Source organism: Eucalyptus grandis, chromosome 1, assembly GCF_016545825.1.
Source record: "Eucalyptus grandis isolate ANBG69807.140 chromosome 1, ASM1654582v1, whole genome shotgun sequence".
NCBI classification, from domain to species: Eukaryota; Viridiplantae; Streptophyta; class Magnoliopsida; order Myrtales; family Myrtaceae; genus Eucalyptus; species Eucalyptus grandis.
In genome coordinates, this window is record NC_052612.1 from 50,660,067 (window position 1) to 50,684,563 (window position 24,497).

The 24,497-nt window shown below is 40.2% G+C and overlaps 1 protein-coding gene and 2 pseudogenes across 4 annotated transcripts; 1 reads left to right on the plus strand and 2 right to left on the minus strand.

Annotated features, from left to right (window-relative positions):
- The first annotated feature begins 7,526 nt into the window (after positions 1–7,526).
- Positions 7,527–8,998, plus strand: LOC120288164 (annotated as a pseudogene).
- A 1,744-nt stretch (positions 8,999–10,742) lies between these two features.
- Positions 10,743–16,240, minus strand: LOC120287540 (annotated as a pseudogene).
- Positions 16,241–18,322: 2,082 nt separating this feature from the next.
- Positions 18,323–20,638, minus strand: LOC104425382 (mitotic-spindle organizing protein 1B). Of its 4 annotated transcripts, XM_039303434.1 has the most exons (4): positions 20,475–20,638; positions 20,140–20,386; positions 18,757–18,817; positions 18,323–18,650 (listed from the first exon to the last, which is right to left on the minus strand). In XM_039303434.1, exons 2-3 carry the CDS (start codon positions 20,350–20,352, stop codon positions 18,803–18,805), a joined length of 228 nt encoding a protein of 75 aa, XP_039159368.1. In that variant the 5' UTR covers positions 20,353–20,386; positions 20,475–20,638; the 3' UTR covers positions 18,323–18,650; positions 18,757–18,802. The 4 variants fall into 4 exon arrangements, with proteins under 4 accessions (XP_039159368.1, XP_010036372.1, XP_039159302.1 ...); XM_010038070.3 differs by having other exon boundaries at positions 18,323–18,817; XM_039303368.1 differs by having other exon boundaries at positions 18,323–18,778; positions 20,084–20,386.
- Between the last annotated feature and the right edge of the window lie 3,859 nt (positions 20,639–24,497).

Below are 24,497 nucleotides of genomic sequence, written 5' to 3' on the forward strand. Positions count from 1 at the left end.
TGGATCAAGTACTGCACACTCCTAGCTTTGCCTTGAGAAGTTCAAATCGACCAACATGAAATGACTTCGTGAATATATCTGCAATCTGGTTTTCTGAATTGCAGTACACCAGTTTCACCTCTTCAGCCTTTTGCACTTCTCTCAAGAAGTAAAACTTGACCTTAAAATGCTTTGTTCTTCCATGAAATACCGGATTTTGTGAAATGGCCAAAGTAGCTTGATTATCCACAAACACTTCTATATCTTCTTCTTGCTGCATATGCAGATCATCCATTAGCTTCTTCAACCATAATGCCCGATTCACAGCTGCAGTAGCTGCAATGAACTCAGCTTCTGCAGTTGATTGAGCCACTATTTCCTGCTTCTTTGAACACCAAGAAAAACATGCCGACCCAAATGTAAAGCAATAACCTGAAGTGCTCCTCATATCATCCATTGATCCCGCCCAATCACTATCGAATACCCCCCGCAACTTAAACTCCCGAACTCTATAAAACTTAATCCCATATGAAAGAGTACCTCTCAAGCACCTCAATACCCTCTTTGCAGCTACCATATGCAACTCACTTGCACAATTGAGAAATCTAGATAAGACACTTACAGGAAACATGATGTCTGGCCTAGTTGCAGTGAGATACATAAGACAACCAATCAAACTTCTATAAACTCTTTCATCTGCAGGTGCTGATCCATCCTCCTTTTGAAGCTTTTCCTTATGACCCATTGGAGTACTCACACTCTTGCACTCCTCCATGTTGAATCTCCTTAGGATCTCCTTCAAATACTTCTTTTGACAGATAAAAACTTCATTCGAGTCCGCTTAACTTCCATTCCTAGAAAATATGACATCTCACCAAGATCAGTCATTTCGAACATCTTCATCATCTCTTGCTTAAATGCGTAATCTGAGCACTATTACTCCCTGTCACTAGCATATCATCCACATAAAGAGACACCACCACTAAGTCAGATACTAACTTCTTGACATATAGAGTGGATTCACTGAGGCTTTTCTTGAAACCTAGACCCAACAAGTGCTCATCCATCTTACTGTACCATGCTCTAGGAGCTTGCCTCAAGCCATAAAGAGCTTTTCTCAGCAAATAAACTTTCTCCTCCTGGCCTGGTGTGACAAAGCCTTCTGGCTGCTCAACATAAATCTCCTCCTGCAACACTCCATTCAAAAATGCAGATTTCACATCTAACTTATATACCTTCCATCCTTGTTGAGCTACCAAAGCAAGAATCATTCTAATTGTATCAAGTCTTGCCACAGGAGCAAAGGTTTTTGAGAAATCAACTCCCCAAATCTGTGCATATCCCTTCACCACCAACCTGGCCTTATGCTTATTCACTGAGCCATCGGGATTAAATTTGGTCTTGAAAATCCATTTTACTCCAATCACCTTCCTATCTTGAGGCCTCTCCACTATCTCTCATGTATGGTTCTTTTCTATCATAGCCAACTCTTCCTTCATTGCATTCATCCACCTCTGATCGCTTTTAGCTTCCTCATAACCTGCAGGTTCCAAAACAGCCACACTACACCTTTGATATATATCAGTCAAAGATCCGGTACCTCTAACTGGAACATCATCCACCAGTTCGTCAGGTTCCAATGAGACCTCTTTGTGCTTGCCTTGTGGCTCATTTGTCCAATCCCATTTCTCATCTTCTAGGAACTGAACATCCCTGCTAGTGATAACCTTCCCTGTCCGTGGTTGATAGATCCCGTAAGCTTTGATACTAAACCGTAGCCAACCAAGATCCCAGTTCAGCTTTCTCTCCCAACTTGTCTCTCTTGACATGTGGAATATGAGAAAAACACAAACAGCCAAACACCTTCAAATTTCTTAGAATTGGCTTGACATCAAACCAGGCTTCAAAGGGTGTCTTCATCTCCAATACCCTCGTAGGTAATCTATTCAAAAGTAGAAAACCGTTGTGCTTGCCGCCGCCCAAAACTCTTTTGGTAGATTCTTCTCATACAGCAGACATCTAGTCATCTCCATAATGGTTCTATTCTTCCTCTCACTAACTCCATTTTGTTGTGGAAAGTAAGGAGCAAGAAGCTGATGTTCAATTCCAGCCCTTCATAGAAAGAATCAAACCTCTGTGAAGTGTATTCTATTTTCCATTATCGATCTAATGACCTGAATCTTGCAGCCACTTTGGTTCTCAACCCATTTCTTAAACTTCAGAAATACCTCAGCAACTTCGACTTTTGCTTCATAAAGTAAATCCAGCACATTCTAGTATAATCATCAATGAAAATAATGAAATACCTACTGCCATTTAGTGAAGGAATCACTTGTGGACCACATAGATCCGTATGAATCAGCTGCAGTTTCTCTGTCGCTCTCCAAGTGGATTTCTTGAAGGGAAGTCTTGTCTGCTTGCCTAGCAAACAAGCTTTGCACCTTGTGATCTACTCCTCCAGGTTTGGTAACCCGGTTGCCATTTCATTCCTCGCATGAACAGCACGCCTTTATGATGAAAGTGCCCCAACCTCTTGTGCCATAATTCTAAATCATTAGCCCGACACTTGAATGCCATCTGCTCCTTCTCAAGAGGATTCAAAGAAAAACTTTTCTGTTGCATTTTTATCTTGAACAACTCCCGACCATTGGAGTCAAAGATCAAACACTTCTCTTCTTCAAATATCACCTTAAATCCCTTTTCTACCAACTGCCCCACACTCAGCAAATTCTGATCAATTTTAGGCACATACATCACATCAGAAATCAGCTTAGTTCCAGCACAACTCTCCATTGCTACAGTCCCTTTACCTTTCACTTCTAAGTACTCCCCATTCCCAATCCTCACTCTTGACTTCAACAACTTGTCAAGGTTTATAAACAGCGTTTCATCACTTGTCATATGGTTTGTGCAACCATTATCAACAAGCCAACTATCACATGGAATACTAGAGGAGAAACAAGAGGCAACAAACAGTTGATCTACCTCTTCTGAACTGCGCAGCATGTGCCTCACCCTGCTGCTGATCTCTCTTCTCTTTGCAGAACTTCTCAATGTGTCCAAGCTTATGACACTTTCTGCACCTAACATCTGGCCTCTTCCAGCACCTAAAGTGTGGATGATTCTTTTTTCCACAGTGCTGACATGAGGAATATCTTCCCCAATTGTTCTTGGAGTTACTCGCACTATTCTCTCTTGCAATGCTTCCGAACCACTACGCCATTTCCTTTCTTCCCTTTCCACTTGTTAACTTTTCCTCCTACATTCTGCTGTTCTTTGGCCGGCAAAGCTCCTTCTACACTTCCTTCCACCCTCATTAACCTCCTCTCGCTCTTGTGCTTGCAAAGCACTTAGCAATTCTGCCAACTTGATCGAGACAAATCCTTGGTATTCTCCAAAGAGGCAATGGTTGCCTCAAACCTTTCGGGCAAGGAGACAAGAATCTTCTGCACTAGCCTATTATCGAGAGGTCGGTGCCTAGAACTCTTGCTTGATTTGCAATGCTTATCAACTTACTGTAATACTCCTTAATTGTCTCGAGACTCCTTCATCTGCAGTCTCTCGAATTCTCGTGATCGATTTAGCCCCTTCATGCTTCGATCCTCTCATCTCCTTGATACTCAGCTTTGAAGAAGTCCCAAATAGCTTTGGCTGATTCACAAGCCATAATTCTGCTGAAAATGGTAGGTGAGACAGCAGCATATAAACAAGACTTTGCCTTTGCTTTCCTTGTCGTCCTCTCCTTGTGAAACTTGATTTGATTGATGGTTGGATTGTCAGGAAGGGGAGCAATTTCATAATCTTGTTCCACAGCTTCCCAAAAATCACAACCCTCTAGATAGGCTCGCATTCTCACTGCCCAGGCTTGATAATTTTTTCCATCAAACGCTGGTGGAGCCATTGCTGAAAAACCACTCGATCCTGCCTCCATCTTGCTTTTAACTTCTATGGATGCAGACACACCTCTCAATCAATCTCACAAGTCACTCACAGCCCCTTAAGATCAAGAAGGCTCTGATACCATTGTTGTTTTCTTTTCTTGAAAAGAACAGAGAACACGTAGACAGCAAAAACAGAAAAGGACTTTTACAGCAGAAGCAGAGAACAAGTTTACAGCAGAAGCAGAGCGTCGTGTTCAGGAAAAAAAACTGAAAAACATGTTCAAAATACATACTAGAACGTAACCACAAACCCACGTTGCCAACTAACGGCTTGCTTGATTCACAAAATCAGCAACAGATCAGAATATCTAAGATACGTGCAGCTAACTGCTCCTAGGAGATAAGATTGACTAACCAACTCCTAAAAAACAGGACACTAACAAACTGACTAAACAAAACAAAAAAGAGAAAAACAGCACGTGCAGTCTTGATACATCAACAATGGTGCTATGAATTACAGATTGTTGATGCGATGACATAGAATATGTAGCTCCAACGATCAAACCCAGATGATTGTTAAACTTGCAGCATATAAAGCACTTGAATTGAGGGTTTTGATCACGTCAAAGTGCAACAGGGAGATACTTAGATATTCTAGATAACTATTTGCTCCTCTAATTAAGTGAATGCACTTGTCGTCTTTTGTTTTGATTCTCCTTGTCAAGCCAACTTTCCCTCCTTTCATTACAATCCCACATCGGCTAAAATTGTACCATGTTCTTGGAGTTTTCATCCTGAAGATTATCCATCCTTTATCTCAACGATGATGGATAGACCAATCACGGGAGCATAATGAACTCTGTTTAATATCGGATTAGAAAGTTCACCTGCTTAAATCAATCCGCTTGTAAAAATCGAACGCATATGGCCAAAAAGATACATTCGTGCGATCGTATTACATGTAAGCATTACTGAAACAAGCGGGCTGATGAGGGCCCACCGCTCCTCTTAGTCGCTAATTGCTCGATGTGATTTTTTTATATGAAATGCATACATCGAGAAAACATTCCTGTTTTCTGATCAAAATATTTTTCAAATAAAAACTAGCATAACATCACTTTGTCATATATATCCGATCAGTTGAGATAAATTGTGTCTAAGTAAAAATATACCTTTGTTGATCGCATAGCATGTCAAAAAAAAAAATCATATTTGTAGCAATAAGGTAACTTTTTTCTTGATAAATTATTCCATGCATTGGTATATTATTAGTCTCGGTCACCTAAATGAAATGTCTCCATATCTCTTTGAATGGACTACATTTTTGTCCCTTCCCCTTATACTTGTCAATGACGGCAACTTCCAAGAGCCTCTCTGCGACCCCCCTTCATTCAAACTTGGCAGCTATCAAACTAAAGTTGAAGATCATTTTCAAGAAACCATGCGTTCCCTTGGGAGCTAAGAAACCCCAAGTGTATCCTTCTTTTCGATTAAGGACCACGGCAAAGACGAGGGACTCCGAGATGTTTTTACTTGTAACCTCATGATGTGGTGCATAATAAGTCTATTCTGCTTCTATGCTTAGTGAGATTCCTGTTGGTTGCTGCATATGCGACTTAAATTTGATTTGATCTGTGGACGGATGCCTCATTTGTGTGTGCAAGTTTGTACTGGTTAATACTGAGTAAAAAAAGTTACTGAACAGGCTTATAGACCTGTATACTAAGCAATGTAGCTTGGATCTGCATATACTTCAGCAGAAATGCGTCAACTTTGTTATTATTTTATGATGAACTTATGTTAATGAAGTCTAATTGTGTATGTTAAACAATCAAATCTATTTTGTTTCTTCTTTTCGCTTTGCCTTTCACTGTTCCTTGTCAATGGCGGGCACCTTTTACGTGCTCCAAGATTTCAACTTGGCAGCTGTCATACTCCAAATCCTAGCGGAGATGGGAGAGAAACATGGCCATTCTTCATTTGAAGGACACAGTCTCAAACCATAATCAAAAGTCCCCGTTATTAGCACTTTCATACTATTGCCACTAATGGAAGAACTTGAAAAGATTGGAAAAGAGAGGGACAAGCAACCATGATTCAGTGAGTAGTAGATCTTATAATCCAACTCAAGGTATAAAATATGTACTACAAGTTGTTTCATTCTAACAAAACTTTGTATAGGTCGAAAATACTTTTTTACTCAGTAATACTATAACAATAATATCAATGGTCCAGTCCATTGATCAATCTCAACAACTCACCTATCAATGGCCTATTCTATTAATTATGGCTTATTCTATAAATTAATCTCATCAATTCACATATTATTGACCAATCTACTGCTCTATCCTACAATCGTTACGATACAAGGCTTAGTGATAACGCGATCGAGATTCCCCTTGACAAGGTCTCCATTTACAAAATTGATCGCTTAGCCCATAATGATATCATAAACCAATATGCATTCCCACAAGCCCCTCAATTGACTCACAGCAATATTGAATAAACCAATATTCACAAAGTCAATCTAGAATATTTATCGCAAGTCAATTTTATAAACCAAATCATATAACCTTTCGCAACTTAGTTTATCAAATAAAATACACTTCACAAGAAATTTTTTACATCATTTTGAAATCTATTTCATAAACCATTGACATTTTGAAACGCCTTTCATAAAGGTTTCTTAAAATAATAAAAGAACTCAGTTCACAAATTGTATCATTCTACAATATTTTTCTTAAAACTATTCTCAAACCTTTCACAAGGTCCAGTAGTAAATGCTCAATTTGACTTTTTACGTAATAACAATGTCATTTCGTAATTCATAATATATATATATATATATATATATATATATAATCTATATTATTTTAAGAATATGAGTTGTACAAACTCAAAGAAAAAAATAGTACCATTCACCTAGAATGCCCAAAACCAAAGAACACAAAGTGAAACGAGCCAACTTTCATAATCCTAGCAATTAAATGAGAATCGATGTTAAAATAAAGGAAAACACTACCTCAACTATGAAACGGCTTAGGTATGCATAAATGCTAACAAAATGACCCTTACGCATTAATAAACTGCTCACCCAAAGTGATAATTCAAACATTTTGCAATGCATAACTTGAATGCAAAATTTTAAAATTCTCACTTTGACCAAATCATTGCGCCAAAACGACTTATGTCAAACAGCCATAGGACCTTAAACCATCATTTTCATGAAATTGCATAGCTCAACAACTCAAAATCAAACTTCATGGCTCAAATCTTACATAATTCTGAATTTATGACCTAAACCTCCAAATCTACTCCGCTTGGAAGAACAAGTGCCGTGAGTGTCATGAATCGAAGTCAAATCGGCTTGGCGAGGCAGGTGAATACCCCTCTTCTTTCTACTCTTTCTTCTTCTTTCCCTATCTCTTTTCTCTCCTCTCTTTCTTTTCCCCTTTCTGGCGTGCATCTCGACCTTATATTGCTGAACGTCCACTTCCTTTCTTTGACTTTTCAATTGTTCTTTTCTTTTTTCTTTTTCTTTTTTGACTTGGTCAAACTTAAAATATTACAGCAGCATAAGACTAAATAGGGCTGTCGTTTTCAAGAACACGTCTCATATTTATTTATACACGAGAGATCCCTACTCGATCACACCGCTTAAAACAACAAAGCACGATCATGGCTAAATTAAAGATCATAGTCTCTGCGACGAGCTTGTTCTGCACGAGAATCGAGTGGGCTCTAAAACTGAAGGGCCTCGAGTACGAGCTCACTGTTGAAGACTGGGACAAGGGGAAGAGCGAATTGCTTTTGAAGTCGAACCCGGTGCACAAGAAGGTCCCGGTGCTGTTGGACGATGGGGTCGCGGTTGCAGAGTCGAAAGTGATTCTGGAGTACATTGATGAGAAGTGGAAGGGAGGTGATCTTTATCCGTTGTTGCCTCAAGACGCTTATGAGAGAGCTCAAGCTCGTTTCTGGGCTCAGTTTGCTGACGACAAGGTGACTCTTTTGACTTTCTCCCTGGTTTTTGTTTTTCGTGTGTTGTTTTTGCAATTTGCTGATGGCAATTGGCAAGGTGACTTTATTTCCTCCATATTCTGAGACAAGAATATGGAGGAGAAACATATTAAGGTAAAGGCACGACGTTGGAGTGCCATATTTGCTTTTCTTGAACCCCCCAGATTCCATCTATGGATACACAGCACATATCAAAGCTAAATGCCAGCTCCTGAATGGCAAACTATGGCAGAATTGATACGGAATATGGATGGAGCTCTTTGGAATCGGTTTTCTTGCTTATATATGCTGGACAACGGAAAATGCAATATTACAAATTTTTCTCCATGAGAAGGTTTTCTGATGCCGTGTCTGCAACTGAGAAAATTGCATTGAAAAGAACGAGCCCTTAAATTAAATCGATGTAGAAAATCAACCATAGTGCTGGCTTTGCCAAGGGATGCTTACCCATGTACTCAAAGAGTTAATGTTATTAAATCCTCTTAGTAACTCTTCTCGTATGTCTTATCGGTTAGATTTTCTTCTGGCACCCAAATATATAATTCACATCCTTCAGAAACACAGACTTTATATTATGCATGTTTTTGGCTACAGCAGAATAAATGCCCATCGAATCAAATAATTCTTCTTGATGACAAGCTTGCTTGTTCTTTTTTTCCCATGTCACTGAGAACAGTGTGTCTTTGGAACTTGGGGAGCAGCATGTCATGCTGATACGTTGGAAAAGGAGAAAGCAGTGGAGAGTACATTAGAGTCGTTTGGGTATCTAGAGAAGCAGATCAAAGGGAAGAAGTTCTTCGGGAGACAAGATAGGCTATTTGGATCTTGTAGTTGGTTGGATCCCGCATTGGCTTGGCGTCATTGAAGAAACTGGAGGCATTAAAATTCTTGATGCTGAGAGTTTCCCATCCCTTCATGAATGGGCACAAAACTTCATCAAAATTCCGCTGATTAAAGAATGCGTTCCACCTAGAGATATGCTGGTTAACTATTCGACTACTCTCCTGAGCTACCTGCGTTCCTCAGCACCGAACAAGCCATAAAATACACCCTTCATTAAGATTGAGCAACGTGTTTCTCTTGTTTTGCTGCCCTGTTTTCCTCTCTTATCCTTGTAACCTTCTGATATGGCGCAATAACATAATTATAATCAGCTTTCTCTTGGGAGATTATAAGTAAATTCAATATTATTCCTGGGATCGCCGTTCCTTGTGTAAGCTTCCAGTGGTTGAATGGGTTAAATTAAAAGGTGTATAGACCTCTAGGCAATGACATCTGAATCTGGATCAGGAGTTCATTAAACAAGGAGCTTTACCTTGGGAATGCGAGATTCACTACCTCCCCCCCGCTTCTGACAGTCTAACGTTGAAGCATGGCTTCGACTTGGTTTCGTGAGATTGGTAAGTTCTTTTTATGCAGATGGATCACTATCAAAAGTGCAGGTGTGATGCCAAGGTTGAAATAGTACTCAAACGAAAAAAAGAAAAAAAAAAGTAAAAAGATTGAATCAGTTCTCACGTGATGTCATTGAATTCGTTATGACTTATATCTTGTCGGTGCAATGAAATAGATTATGTAGCTCCAAAGTTCAAACCCTGATTCTTGTTAAACTTACAGCATATGAAGCGCTTGAATGGAGGGTTTTGATCATGTCAAAAGTGCAATGGGAGAAACTTGGATATTCTAGATAACTATTTGCTGCTCTAATTTACTTAATGCACTTGTTGTCTTCTGTTTTGATTCTCCTTGTCGAGTCAACTTGCCCTTCTTTCATTACAATCCCTCGAGATTGATATCGGCTAAAATTGTACCATGTTCTTGGAGTTTTCATCTTGAAGATTATCCAACATTTTTCTCAATAATAATGGATAGACCAATCATTGAATCATTATGAACTCTGTTGAATATCGGGTTAGAAAGTTCACTGCCTAAATCAATCCGCTTGTAAAATTCGATAACTAGCAGTCCGTTGGAGCAACGCAACATGATGCTGCCTTTAACAAACTCGAAAATGGATGACTCTTCATACTTTCGAGTCGGCGAGTGAAAAGGATCACAAATATCTCGTTCCGAAATGGCTCCTTCAGGAGTCCCTCACTAACGGCTCTCCAGTGGGAAGTTAACTCTTCGGCTTTTGCAAAATTTCCTTCTGTGGAGTTTATAGGCAGCTCCGTCATTCCCTCACCTGATCCTTTTACTTCTTCAGGAGATACAAGATAAACCGGCATTTTAAACTCTGTCCACTTTTCTTCACTTATTGTTCCCTTCACAGAACCAGGAAATGGAAAAGGCAAGTCGATTTCGTGAAGTAATGGTTCTCAGGTTAGAAGACTGAACTATTCTGAAAAGAAAGATTTTCACTTAATCCACAAAAAAATAGAACTACTCTCAAGCCGTTAAATGAGGCATAATGTTGCAAGGAATTCTCCAAGTTAACCAGGTGAACCTTGAAGCTTCCAAGGACCTTTCTTGAGTACTCTAGATCATTCTTGACGTCAATATGGGAAATGTATACAAAGGCAATCAAGAGTAATTTTCAGGGATAAAATGAGAAATATACTTGTATTCCAGAGACTTCTCATTGATCTCTATCGTCTATCTCTACCGTTAGATTGGGTTAGAGATCAAGGATCCTTGTATAGATAGAGATCCCCTCATTTGATTTCACCCAGATACAAACACAAGTTCAGAGCTCTCTCTAGTTTCACAAATAGAGTTGAACTAGATTCTAGCTTTTTGTTACAGTTCCGCTTTGAAGTCCAGAGGTAATATCCAACAAAACCTTTCTATTATGACTCCGCAGATTTTGCACGGATGAAACTAAAATTACAATATAAATTAGAAGATTGAAGTCCAGAGGCGATATCCAACAAAACAATAGACTTGGTGGCAACATTTGCAACAAGAGCAGTTGCATCTGGGCACCCGGAATGATAAGTGCCATTAGTCCTCCAACATCTCGTGCTCAAGCATGTAAAAAACAGTTCATGCTTTTGGCAAACTGAGTTTAAGTACATAAACATGGCTGGACTAGAATTTACACAAAAATTTTCAGGACAATCGAAGCTGGCTACAGCATTCCACCTGAAATTCGCCCACCAACATTGAAAATAGCCAAAAGTAAGCAAACAAAAGTTTACTTGTGAGAAACTTACAAAAAGTATGCACAACTACTTCTCCATGTCTTCACAAGGACATGAGCGCACGAAAATCGTCCAACCCAATCTCACTTCGATCTTTTGAAACCCTCTTCCCAAATGCTTCCCTTGCCAATTTCTTCTTCCTCTCCTGTAACTCCAATATCCTCTCTTCGATACTGTTACGTGCTATCAACCTTACAATCTTCACATCCTCCTTTTGCCCGATCCTGTGAACTCGATCCATGGCTTGTTCCTCAACTGCAGGATTCCACCACGGTTCTAGCAGATAAACCGTCGATGCAGCTGTCAGATTTATACCAGCACCAGAAGCCTTGAGGCTGGCAAGCAACACGGTGGCTGTACATTGCTCATGCGCTCCAAACTCTTCAATCACTCGTGATCTCCTTTTTGCATTCATTGAACCGTCCAGGCGCAAGATCTTAAAACCAGCCGCTCTAAGTGGCTCTTCCAAGAGTAATAGCATTTTTCTAAATTGGGAATACACAACTGATTTTGAAGTCAATTTTTGGTCCTTTGCTGCAAGGAGGAGTTTCAAAAGAGCAGAAACTTTGGCAGAAGAAATGGATTCAGAACAATTTTCCACTTTGCTATTTTCAGATGATTCCGTTGGAGCAGAGAATAGGTCAGACTCGGTCAAAGGACGGCGACAAAGGGGACAGTTCCTTTTCGAATTCTGTAGAGTCTTGAGAATACAAGCTCGGCAATAGATGTGAGCACAACAAGTGATTATGAGATCAGTACATGGAGAAATGCATATAGGGCAATCAAAATCTTCACCATCTTGCAGCACTGCAACCAACTTCTTCAGCAACTCTGGGTTATTAGATACATCTGCCACATTTGAGATCACAGTTATCTATTGTTCATTGCACATCAGATAAAAGCACAAAGGACCTCCATAACTTTTGAGGACAGATAATGGAAACGCAATCTTAATACATGACACTGTCCACGGCCTTATTTACTTAAAAAAATAAAATTCAGTTGCATAATTAACCAAAATTACAAATTTAAAGATATCCATCGATAACAAAAGTTTAAGTTCTATAAAGTCTTCAAAGTGTGTTCTTCAAACTCAACATAAGAAAACACTTCCTCAGATTTAGTCAAAACTCCCAAGGCAAATTTAGATAGCTGAGTAGCAGGCAGATTGCTGATAACATGTGCCATATTAAAACTCCAAGTTATTATAAAAAAATAAAAAATAAATAATAATAATAATAAAATAAACCCAAAATGAAAGGAAAATTATCATGCGATGCTTCTGTGGGTTGACTGGCATGTAGCAGATATCCAATTAATACTGTTGAGCTAAACTGATTTCATATTTGAGTCACATGTATGCATGTAGCCGATCAGAGTTTTAGATCAGGCTGACTACTTCACAAGCAAGCTATAAACAGGTCAGGAGTAAAACATGTCCAACTCCCATCCTCGCCATCCAAGAGTCTTACTCAAAATTTAATTACTAACAATAATAGCCATTGCTCTAATTAATGTCCCAAATGAGGCAAAACTTCCTTTTGAGTGAAATCATGAGAACATTTAAGTACACATGCTGATTCATGAACAGATTGTACAGTGAACTAGAAGAAGCATTATGACAGCAACTCTTTCTTTCTTCCCAATTTTGGCTAAGTGGGAAACTAGAGGAAATTCAAGAATCACAAATGTTCAAACAACTGAAACCTAGTTTTGCATGACAAATGTTTACAAAGGTAAAACCACAAATAACAACCGTGACAACAATTGCACAACACCAGCTCAACCACCAAAACTAACTTAAACAATCTTCGCAAAATTCTCTCCTCAATGGTGAAATAATATACCAAGTCATGTATAAAAGAACACATAGTATCCATTAGGACTTCACAATACCTTCAATATTGTCAGATGGAAGAAGCGACTTCAGATCTGGAGGGCACAAGGCCATGCTAATGCATATCTGTCTAAGTCTCAGAATTATACCAAGCACAGTAGTGTAATTACGCATCAAACTGCCAGCATTGATACATTCCTGGACAGCACTCTTGGCCTTTCTTTCCATCTGGTCATACAGTTCACGTTCTTCACGAGAAAGTTCGACATAACAAGTCTCTATTGTTTTTTGGGTAATCCAATCAAACCCTTGTCCTTTGTCCTTCGTAGAGAAATGGTGGCCATCAGAACCTGAAGCAAAATACATTAAAATACCACATAAAGAGCATGGCCCACACAAGAACAGAAATCGACAGTCACAACTATTAGGCACATGAGAATAAAAGCTGTATATGAACTGATGAGGCAATTTCATCATCAAAACATTTATCCTGGTTTTATAAGTCAAAGTGATTGTTATAATGCTCCTACCGGTATCTCATGTATTAATAATCTCAAGCAGCATTCTAAGACTTCTTAAATAGATCAGATAAAAACTAAGCAGCACAGATGACTCGTTATTGAATAAAATACTATGCCTATAAAATTTCATTTTTAACATAACCTCCTAAATGGACATGCTGCAATATTAATCCTCAAAATCGGACATATATCTTTCTCTTCAATGTATAAATTGTTAGATAATTGACACCAAAATTACCTGCAGACGGGAAAGCCCTGTCTGATTCCCTTGGCTGAGTGGACGCTGGATCAAACTTTGCCAATAGCTCTTTATAGAAAAAGGCTCAAACCGCAAAAATGACATCAAAGAGAACAAGTCAAATGAACCATTCTGAATAGGCGTTCCAGTTACCACCCACCTCCTCTTAGCCTTCAATTTAGTGACCGCTTGGCTTTGTTGGGCATTCGCATTCTTAATCAGATGAGCTTCATCCAAAATGACTCTCCACCACTCTATCTTTTTCACAGGAGATTCTTCCCAAGGTTCCTCAGTAGCCAATATGGTATAGGTGGTCAACACAATGTCATATTTCTTAAGCTCCTCAGCATCTCTCGTCCTGTCTCCATAGTACATATATACTTTCATCTTCCCAGGAATAGTATGCTCGCTTAGCTGTGTAATCCAAGTGGAAAACACAGATGGAGGGCACACAACTAAAGTCGATTTGGTACTCAGCACATCAGGCGTCTCATCTAGACTTGAAGATGATGCCTTCCGATTACTAGTTGAAGCAGTTTTTTGGGTTTTACGCTTCTTTTGCGACTGAGAAACCCCTTTACTCGTTCTACCTCTCTTACCCTTTGTCTTAGCCGACTCAGATCGAACCTCATCATCCCCACATTGTTCACCAGCACTATTGACACGATCCCCAGCTATAAAACTACCAAATTTATCAAAAGCAATCAAAGAAAGTAATGTCAAAGTCTTACCCAAACCCATATCATCTGCAAAAATGCCACCTCGCAGAGGTTCCGGCCGCTTATCTGTGCGATAGTTCGTCAATACGTTCACATACTCGCCATCTCTCTCCTCCCAAAATGGAGGCAACTCCCCAGAATTCTCTCTATGAACCAACCAACCCAAACCCTCCTTCTGATGTTGGAACAGTACAGACTTAATCACCTCTCCCGGTGGCTCCAGGGCCTCCATCTTCGCCTTCTTCCCGACATTCTCGTCGGCCAGCTTAAAATCTCATCCACACTCCTCACCTCCTTCCCACCCTTCCTCTCCTTCACCACGACCGCCTCCGACAGGGCGAACGACGCGCCCGCGTCCGAAATGAGCACCAACCCGCCTCGCGAAACAGCCGACTTCACGAGGTCGAAGGCCTCGACCCTGGCAAAGATGTGAACTTGGCAGGCGATCCTGAACTTGCTCCCGGCGCTGCTGGTCTTGGGCACGATGCCCTCGACGGAGATCACGTGGGAGTCGATCAAGGGGGCCAGGACGGCGGCGACGGCGCGCTCGATGTGGCCGACCTGGACGGACCTGGTGTTGAGGACCTTGATGGCGTTCTCGTCGTAGGGGTTGAGGGGCTCGCGGACGAGGCCCACCATCTCGCGGCCGCTGATGGTGCCGGAGTAGTGGCGGAGGCCGACGACGTTGGCGATGATGAAGCCGAGGAGGTACGTTTCGGAGGCGGACGCTTGAGAGGAGGAGGAAGAAGAAGGCTGGGAGCCTTGAGAAGCGATGGGGGGCTCGTCGTCTGATTCGCAGAACTGCCAGTAAAGGTGCTGCAGAAAGTTGCGGGCAAGGTCCCCATGGCTAGAGAGAGAGAGAGTGAGAGAGGCGGTGAAGATGAAGAAGGTGTCTCCTCCTTTGAGATTAAAGGTCTTCCCTTTTTTTTTTTGAAAATTTAAGGTTTGAGAGAGAGAGAGAGTGTGTGTGTGTGTGTCGGTTGATGATCGGGTCGGCTGGCTCGCGCCGCCGTTTCGCTTCGGCTGAGATGTATGGTTTTGAATGCAGGGGAACGGGCGTGTCGACTCTCTAGAATATCAAAATTAGATAACCTAAAACAAGATAATTTCCCTCGCAACATAAATCAAATTCACAATCTCGTGAAAAATAGATAGCCTTGTTGTTATTAAATCTATCATTTCAATGGTTATATGAGAGACGGTCTTGGATATGTCATATGTATCAAAACGTAATCCAATTAAACTAACTCTGGTGAGATTTAAAGCGAATATATATTACTTATTGCGCAAAATGCTGGATCGATCATCTTACCCCCTAAACATGACTGAAATGGAACCAAAATTCTTTTGGTTTAATCTTGCGATATGGGTTCGAACGAATTTAATTTAGAGATTACGAATGCTTGCATAATCAAAAATTGTAATCATTACCATAGATTGCTAATGGCAGTAGCAGAACGAGAATTTATTTCCGAATAGATTTACCTTTCTAAATAAACCGGCAAGAGATGTTTTACGATCTCATAAGAATTTTCATAAAAGTTGATTTTGTTGATGCTACTGCGTCTCTCTTTTAGGGGATCCTCTCCTGTTGAGATGATTTAAACTTAAACACGAACTGTGGCCTCTAAAGGCAATCCAGGAATGGCAGGTACAGGCGGCCTTATTCGCGACGATGGAGGAGACTGGGCGTGTGGCTTTGCTCAATCGATATGGTGTTTGTTCTTCAGTACAAGCAGAGCTTCGGGACCAGGGTCAAATTGGGCTCGATTCATTTCTCTCGACATGAACTTGCTACTGCAGAAACTCTGAACCATGCTTACAACGTGGGTCTCCTATGATCACCCGGCTTATCACAGAGAATCTTGCAAGCAGTCCTTCGGGGCCGGGCGCCTTATATTTCATCTGCTGTTGGGGGATCCAGTTTTCCAAGAAGGCATTGGATTTTTAATTGGCTCCAGAGTCTAATATCAGTCTGTGCAATCAGAATTGGAGGGGTCTCCATGTGCTTCGCAGCCTTATTGAAGGCCCTCTTGCTAGGGAAGAGGAGGAGTTATTATGGCTGTGACTTTGCAAGAATTTCCTTTGATATTCCTGATTACCTGAAGAAAATTAGTACTGATGTTCCTAACTGCAGCAGGGAAAATCAAGAGCTTCAGGTTTGTCGGAATGTTCCGAAAATGGCTCTTTTTGTTTGAATTCTACGCATGGAATTGCAGCAGGCAGGAATCTCTTTCAGGTTGGGAATGAAAATTGGACACCGGCGTAGAAGGCTGATACCACCCCTAGAATTAAGCATTTTATGGGGCTTGTTATCAATAATAGCATTGCTGTTAAATCGATACCGGCTCATAGAGGAATGAATATGGACATAGTATGCTCTCAATTTTACAGCGAAGAGAAAGATTCTGAGCATAATCTGAGAAATTATGTGGTGCCCAAAATATTCTGGAATACGCCTATCCCGTGGCGTATTCTAATCCCTATGGTACTGTGGTCTCTATGGATTGCTAGTTTGCTTTCCTCGGCTTTGTTGGACTCCTTTGTTTATGTTTTAACTGCCTTTGTACTATTTCGACCAAAAATAAATAAAATTGCCTTGTACTACCGAATAAGAAAAAAAAATCCCCCATGCAGAGCCAAATTACTGATAACTGGCGAGGTTGGAAACACATGAAGGAGTACATATTTCTTAAGTTGGTTCAAACTAGTATGCCTATCATGCCATCTCATCGGCTACTTTCTATCACATATCTGTAGCAGAGTGCACAGAAACTGAAAGGTTTGAACCTCACAAGATTATACCGGTTGCCTATCACTAGAGAGATTGATTTTTAAAGGCTGTCAGCGATGGGCTGAAAATCGACCCATCAAATACTCGAGTTTTCTTAGAATTGTGATATTGTCATCTGCTCTACTATTGCCAGAAGACCTGGGTGGCTTGCATGCTTTGACGGTATTTCTCATCCATAGAACTTCTACACATACAAACTCCCTCCATGGCAATGTAAGAAGAATCTCAGAATGCTTGGATTGCCCATCAGCAGAGGCGCCTGGGTCTGGGAGTTGTCTAGTTTCTCTATCAAATTAATCATCGAACAACACAAGAATTACACATCTATCCAACTCCCTATGCACATTGGCCAACCTTCAGTACTCATCTTTAAAGGATTGCTTATTGCTGGAGAAACTTCCCTACTTCGTGAGCATATAGCCGTAAAATTATCTGTAAATTTTATTGCATTTATAGCAACAATAATGTAACATAGATAGTTAACAAGATATCAAACATAAGATATTATTCATAGGTTTAATATGCATTACAGATATATACATACATAATGGCAGGTACAACTAAATGCTCCTTAGAATCTCATCAGTTTTCCATTGATGAGAACATATATGTTTAGAAAAAATATGATTTTTTAAGATCTTCAATTTTGTATGGATACCAATTATTACGAAATAGTTCATCGGGTATAACAAAGTAATTAATGGTCTTTATGTTTAAAGAGTGATATGGATACCAATTATGACGAAATATTTTATCATATTTCACAAGTAACAAATCTCTACTTAAATCAGCACGATACTAACTAATCTAAATTAGATGATAACACATGTTTTACATGCAAATTGACTGATATGGCTCACATGAAGTGCGCTAACTATTTAAAAAGTCCCTGAAAATAGCTCCAAATGAAGGAAAGAGGAAAGCTTCCACGGAGGGAAGAGTTAAAAAGGGCTAGTTTTTCAGCGATGCAGTTGACCAATATGATGATCACTAAAATTGATTCTAATCATACTTCCAGCAGAGTCAGCTGCAGGATCTATGTGCAAGAAAGTTTATGGCAGACCGCAATCACATGCCTACTTCAATCTTCAGAAATGGATCACAACAAAACAGTCATTCCAGAAGAACACAAACAGAGCAATAAAGGCCATAAAGCAGTGACTACTCCTGCAATTTATATTACGGGAGGCAAGTGCCAAACAGCTGATGTGCCTAATGTCATTTCAATTCATATTGTTTCCTTTCCAACAAAGAATTAACCTTATCAAGATTCAGTGTTTACAGCACTGTGGAAGAAACAACCCAAACATCATCAATTTAACACAGAACTCTTAAAATTCCACATCTAAAATCTCTACAAACATGTTCAGCTACACTAATTTAGGTAGACATAAGCATATTCACTCCTAGTCACGTTGAATTTGCTGTAGATTCCAAGTAGACAAGTACAAACTTCTGCAGATTGAAAACCAGCCACGCATCCAACAACCCACTAAGCAACATCTTCAAGATGGACAATCTCTTCAAACAGAGAAACAGAGGAGCAGAAATCTTTATTTGCATATAGGAAGCTAGGATTTGTCCAGGAACAACCAATTTGCCCTTGAAAGAAAGAGCACTGGCTTACCCAACCTTCAGTCGCACTGTCACTGCAATGCAAGACATGCATTTTGTCACTGCTTTTGAGTCTGCAAAGTAGCAGTGAAAATGCAAGTCATTATTTGGCACATAGTTGTTCAACAATATCAGCATCCCACAACAAGGAGCTTAGAAAGGGATCAAGAGCATGGACACAAGAGAAATTGACATCCATCCAGAACTGTATCCATTGCTCAGAAACTGTAAATCTGAAGGACAATATGGAATCTTATTGATGCGCCCAGTCTAAATTTTCTTTTTCTTTTTCTCACACCACAGCTCTCTAAATAATCACAAGAACTTAATAATCTACCTAAAAGAGATGTAACATCAATGTCTAAGCCAATCATGCATGTGTGAAGTAAGGCTCACAACATGCTTCATATGTATCAACTGTCAAGTACCTAGTATTTTAGCAAAAGAATGCAGATCTAGGGATCATGGCACCATTGGGGCAATAGCGGATTGTTGAGTTACAAGTATTATATCTTTGCAAATGAAAAGTCAAAATCCCTTTAAGGAGAGGCATAACTTAGGTCACTTTAGGATGACCAGGCAGATCAAATTACTAGGAAATGTGAAAGAGTTCCTCAGTTCTTTAGTCTACCTCGCCTTCCACTAATTCACTGACCACAATATTTTACCATCAAATGTGTTTTGTACTTTGTCCTGCAGATAACCATTTACTTGGCCATTTCTCGCAGGGCAGAAATTGTATGGAAAAACTGAACTTCAAAGGCTCAAAAGAGTCAACTACCCTAAAGTTTAAAATTTCAGCATACCCAAAGATGCTACCTATAGAAGTAATGCAATTCAGGACAACCTATTCACATTTTTCTGAATAATTAATCATGCTAAGGTAATTTGAGAATATCACCATTGTATCTTGCTAGATCACACAACAACAAAAGCTGGAAAGCATCTTACAGAAAACTCTACGGTCACAACCGGAAAGAAATTTCTAAATACTGCAGGCAACACATTCAATAATACGCCAATAATCTGTCCAAGAGAATCCTCTAGAAAATATCTCCTAAATGAATTGAAAATGACAGTTTCAGGTGGACATTGATGGATAAAAAGCCAGGAAATGGCAGGCGAGTTCTCAAGGGACAACAATGTCAGCAATTATAGTGTTTTCCCCTTATATGGAATGGTGCGATGTGGGTTTATCTTCTATGTGTCATCGACGCAGTGCTCGAACAAAGAAAAAAGCTCAGAACAAAGAGGTCTCGACAGACCAATAGCTGAACAAAACATCAGACACGACACTGAGCAAACTAGTAGAAAGTCTTCGAAAGAGAGGCATTGCATACTAAGACCTAGTGCCCGAACCAGCCCGAGGAATTGGGCCAAGAGACGGGCGACGAACCTCATACGGGCCCGGCATCGGGACGGCCGCGGCAGAAGGCTCCCGGTGGAGCTCCCTGACGACCGCCGCGAGCGCCTCGGGGTTCACGCCCAGGTCGCAGAGGGCGATGAGGACGGAGAGGGTGTGGCGGTCGAGGCCGGTGTCGAGGATGTTCGACATGTGGAACGCGAGATCCAGGGACTCCCGGGCGGTCCGGGCGGCTTCCTGGTCCATCGCCGCCGATCGACGCCTTGTCCTCGCCGGAGACCTGCCCACGCGAATCGCTCGTTAGCCTGCGCGTTCACGAATTCGTCTGCGGGTCGAATTCGATTGGGGGAATTCAGGGGGTTTTCTACCGGAGAATCGCTCGTCGGCCTACGGGGTCGCCGGCGATCTGGACGGCGGGGTGTGCCGCGCTCTCCGGCGATCCTCTTGTTGAATGAAGAAGAAGAAGAGAGCGAGGGAAGACTGGAAGATCCAGAAGAGACTACCGATTCAAAAAAAAACCTCGAGTGTTAAGATTAGAGGGGACATTATTTATAAAAAAACAAAAACAACATTAGTGCTGGAACTTTACTTCGATGTTCATTTTCATCATTGGATTTTAATTTTGATTAATTTGATTGATTTATTGTTTTAAATTAGCTGGATCAACATCCAACACCTCAATCCAAGTTAAAGTATGAATTGTCCATGGCCATGCTAGCTCGAGCACGGCACACCGATGCGATCGGATGGCCTTCATGACAAAAGAGGTAGCCAGCGATAGGCCTATACTTGTTTGGGAAGATCATCGTAACAGCATCTATCGATCCTAATAAGGTGATCTAAACCTAAAATTGTTATGAATTCCGATAATTAGTCTTAATTTGGGAAATATCTTTTGAGGTTGTTTATGATGCGTTTGATAACTTTTAGTTTTGAAAATAATTTCTATTTAAAAATAACTTTTTTCATTTTTATTCCAAAAAACGAAGAAGTAGATTTTTTTTTTTTTTTTTTTCTGTTTCAAATACATTCTTTGACCACTTTTCTATTCTAAGGAGTTGTAAAATTAGGGGCGTTTGTTTTCGTTTCTTTTTTTTTTTTTTTAAACAACTTTTCGTTTTTTTGTTAAGGAAAAAAAAGTAGCAAATAAACGCGTTTGGGTGCGTTTTTGTCCAAAATGTTTTTCCCAGAAACACATCTGTAACGAAAACACTTGTTTCTTGTTTTCAAACAAATTTTAAACACTTTTCTTCTTCTCTCTTTTTTCTTCTTCTTCTTCTTCTTTTTCTTTCTTTTTCTTTGGCCTACTATTTTGATTTCTATTCTTTAGCTGACATTATCAAATGGATTTATTCTTTTTTATGAGAACAAAAGAACAAAAAATAGAAAAATAATATAGGGCGCATTTGGTAACGCTTCGTTCAAAATTGTTTTAGGGAACGAAAGAAAAAAAAAATGTTTCTATTCCTGGGAACAATTTTTGATTTAAACACGCGTTTGGTAAATTTGTTTTAAACAATTCTTTTTTGTTTCTTTTTAATTTTTTAATATTTTTATTTTTATTTTCTTTTTTCCTTTCTTTTTTTTTTCTTTTTTTTTCTTCTTTTGGCCGGTCTCGGCCTCCGGCGACTCCCGACGAGGGCCGACAGCCTCGCCTTGGCCGGGGCGAGCTTAGGCTCGCCAGATCCGGCGACGCTCGGCCTCGCCATGGTTGGGCGAGGCCGAGCCTCGCCGACGCCGGGGCGAGCTTGGCTCGCGAGATCCGGCGAGGCCAAGCGTCGCCCGACCCCCGGCGAGGCTCGGCCTCGCTAGATCTGGGCGAGCTCGGCCTCGCCGGGGCCAGCCGAGGTCGTTGGCCCTCGACGGCCGGGCCGCAGGCCATGCCGAGGCCTAAGAACTGACCAAAGAAAAAGAAGAAGAAAAGAAAAAGAAAAAGAGAAAAGTGTTAAAAATTTTGTTTCAAAAACAAGAAACAACTTTTTTTTTTTTGTTTCTGTTCGGATGTGTTTTAAGGAACAAAAAAATAGTTTTGGAACAAAACGCACACAAACGTATTTGCATTCCTTTTTGTTCCCAGGAACAAAAAACGAAATTTTTGTTCCTAGGAACAAAAACAAGTTGCAAACAAACAGGCCCATAGTGACCAAACAGGTCCTAAATGTGTTAAAAATATAAATTTAAGGTTTTTGTATCATAAAAAAAAAAAAAAAAAATCTGAGATAAATGTGTCATGATTGGCAAAATTCTAAGTCTTTAGCACCACAAAAAAAGTTTAAAATAAATGTATCATAATTGGCATGGTTCAATTATCGTGAGGTGAGAGTACAGTAAATTTGAAACCAAGAATTAGAATATTATCTCAGGACAATTCTTTCATCTTCTATAGGTCATTAACGAGGTGCCAAGGGAGTGATTTGCACTCCTTTTACCGTGAAGGATGTCAACACATCATTATTGGTATGCCTATACTTTCTCAGATGTTATGTACCTTATGTGTAGCTAATTGGGCTTTGGCTATCAATTTAGTTGTAAATTTGTTGAGAGTAATCAGTTCTAGAGTTAGTTGGAATCCACGAAGGAGGAAATCATCAGTGAAGTGAGTCTTGCTCGATCTGAAGGAAGGTACTCACCAAATGAATAATGACATTCAGCAACCGGTTGAACTGAAGAATGAAACATCAGCAAATGACGGTTGATGTTCGATGAATCCTCAGGGTGTCGATCGACATGTTTACTATTGTACAAGGTTCAAGAGGTGGCACACCCCCATAAGATACCGACTAAGACCAAGCTTTTGGCGATGAGGATATGTCTGATGATGTCCAACCAGATCCGAAAAATGATCAGGGATATGAAGGTCATCAGGGAGCCAAAACCTGAAGAGTCTTTAGTCCCACTCGATCACCCACCACCCATCGTATTCGATGGGAGTAAATTGACAGATGAAAGATTCACAAGTTCTCCTGATGTCAAATCTCACGAACTTCTAATCTCATTAGATCGGTTGGTTGCTGTACATGAAGGGATAGACAGCTCGAATCCATTGGCGGATCGAGGGTTTAAAAGCCATCCCCAAATCACACCTAAAGATCCCAAATTGAGAATCGAACTGGACAGGCAAACAGAACTGTTGGGAAGTCAATGAACTAACTAGTAAAATCTGTGCCGTCGCCCCACGCCACAAAATTCACTCGGCGCACTGTGGTAGATTGATAGCAGAATGGCAAACATCTTTCTGCAGAAGACTAGACGAGCGCACTACATTCGCTGGACTCACCTTCGTACCAAATGTACAAACCGAATAAGCAGAAGTTCAGCATCTTTGAGTTGAAGAATTCACAACCGATGCTGTGCAGTGAGATCGCGACACGTTTAGCCTGTTATCGCAGCGAACAAGCAACCTTTCCGTGCATCCCCGACCAGGACAATGGCCCTACTGTTGCCCTACTCTTTGCTTGGTGCACTTTGCAGTTCTTTAAGTTTACCTCATGGCATTATCAGGTCCTGGTCGATGGTGCTCTCTGCCCGTTCTACCCGTTCTGGTATCTTTGACAGCAACCTGTGCTTGGTGAAAGGTCTCCCCACTGTGCCAAACATGATTAGGATATGTGGGCACACTGAAAGATTTGTGGGAAATTTGTCAAATTGCACGATTTTGTCATGACTAAGTACTTTTAATATTTTATAATTGCAGATTGTTTTTCTTCTTAATGTCCACTTCCAATGCGAAAAATTCAACAAAGGTCAAGAATTGATTATATGACTTGGGCAATGCAGAATGGCCAAAAGTTGACTTGGGCATATCACTTTTACATTTGTTGAAGACCATTAGACTTGGCTTGCTCCCCATCCCAGTGCCCATATAAGATCGGTTAACCGGCTAATTGTTTGGTCTAGATACGATGAATTCCGTGTTCAGAGGACATCATCCCGTTTAACATGCTAGCAAAGGGCACATGGATCACTCTATAAGTGGCAATGTTGCCTAATATATGTTGATGAGACGATTTGTATTTATTTGCAGAGATTAGTCAAACCGAAAAGCTTGGATATCCTACATCGTTATGATAAAAGAATTAAAGTGATAATTTAATTTCTTTATTATTTCATTTTTTTTTTTTTGTTAACGTGTGTTGACACCTAAATTTTCACTTAAAAATTTTTATTCATTTCATGAGATAACTAAAGATCAAACTGTCGAACTCACTTGATGCCTAATGAATCAAGCCTTCCGCTACTAACGTCAAATCTCCATTTTTTTTTCTTAGGTAAGGTTACCACATATTTCAATTCGGATATCAGAACTCTATTTTGGGTATTGGTATCAAAACTCAATTTTGGGCTGAATACTTAAAACAGAATATCAGACATACTCAAAAAAAGAAAAAAGT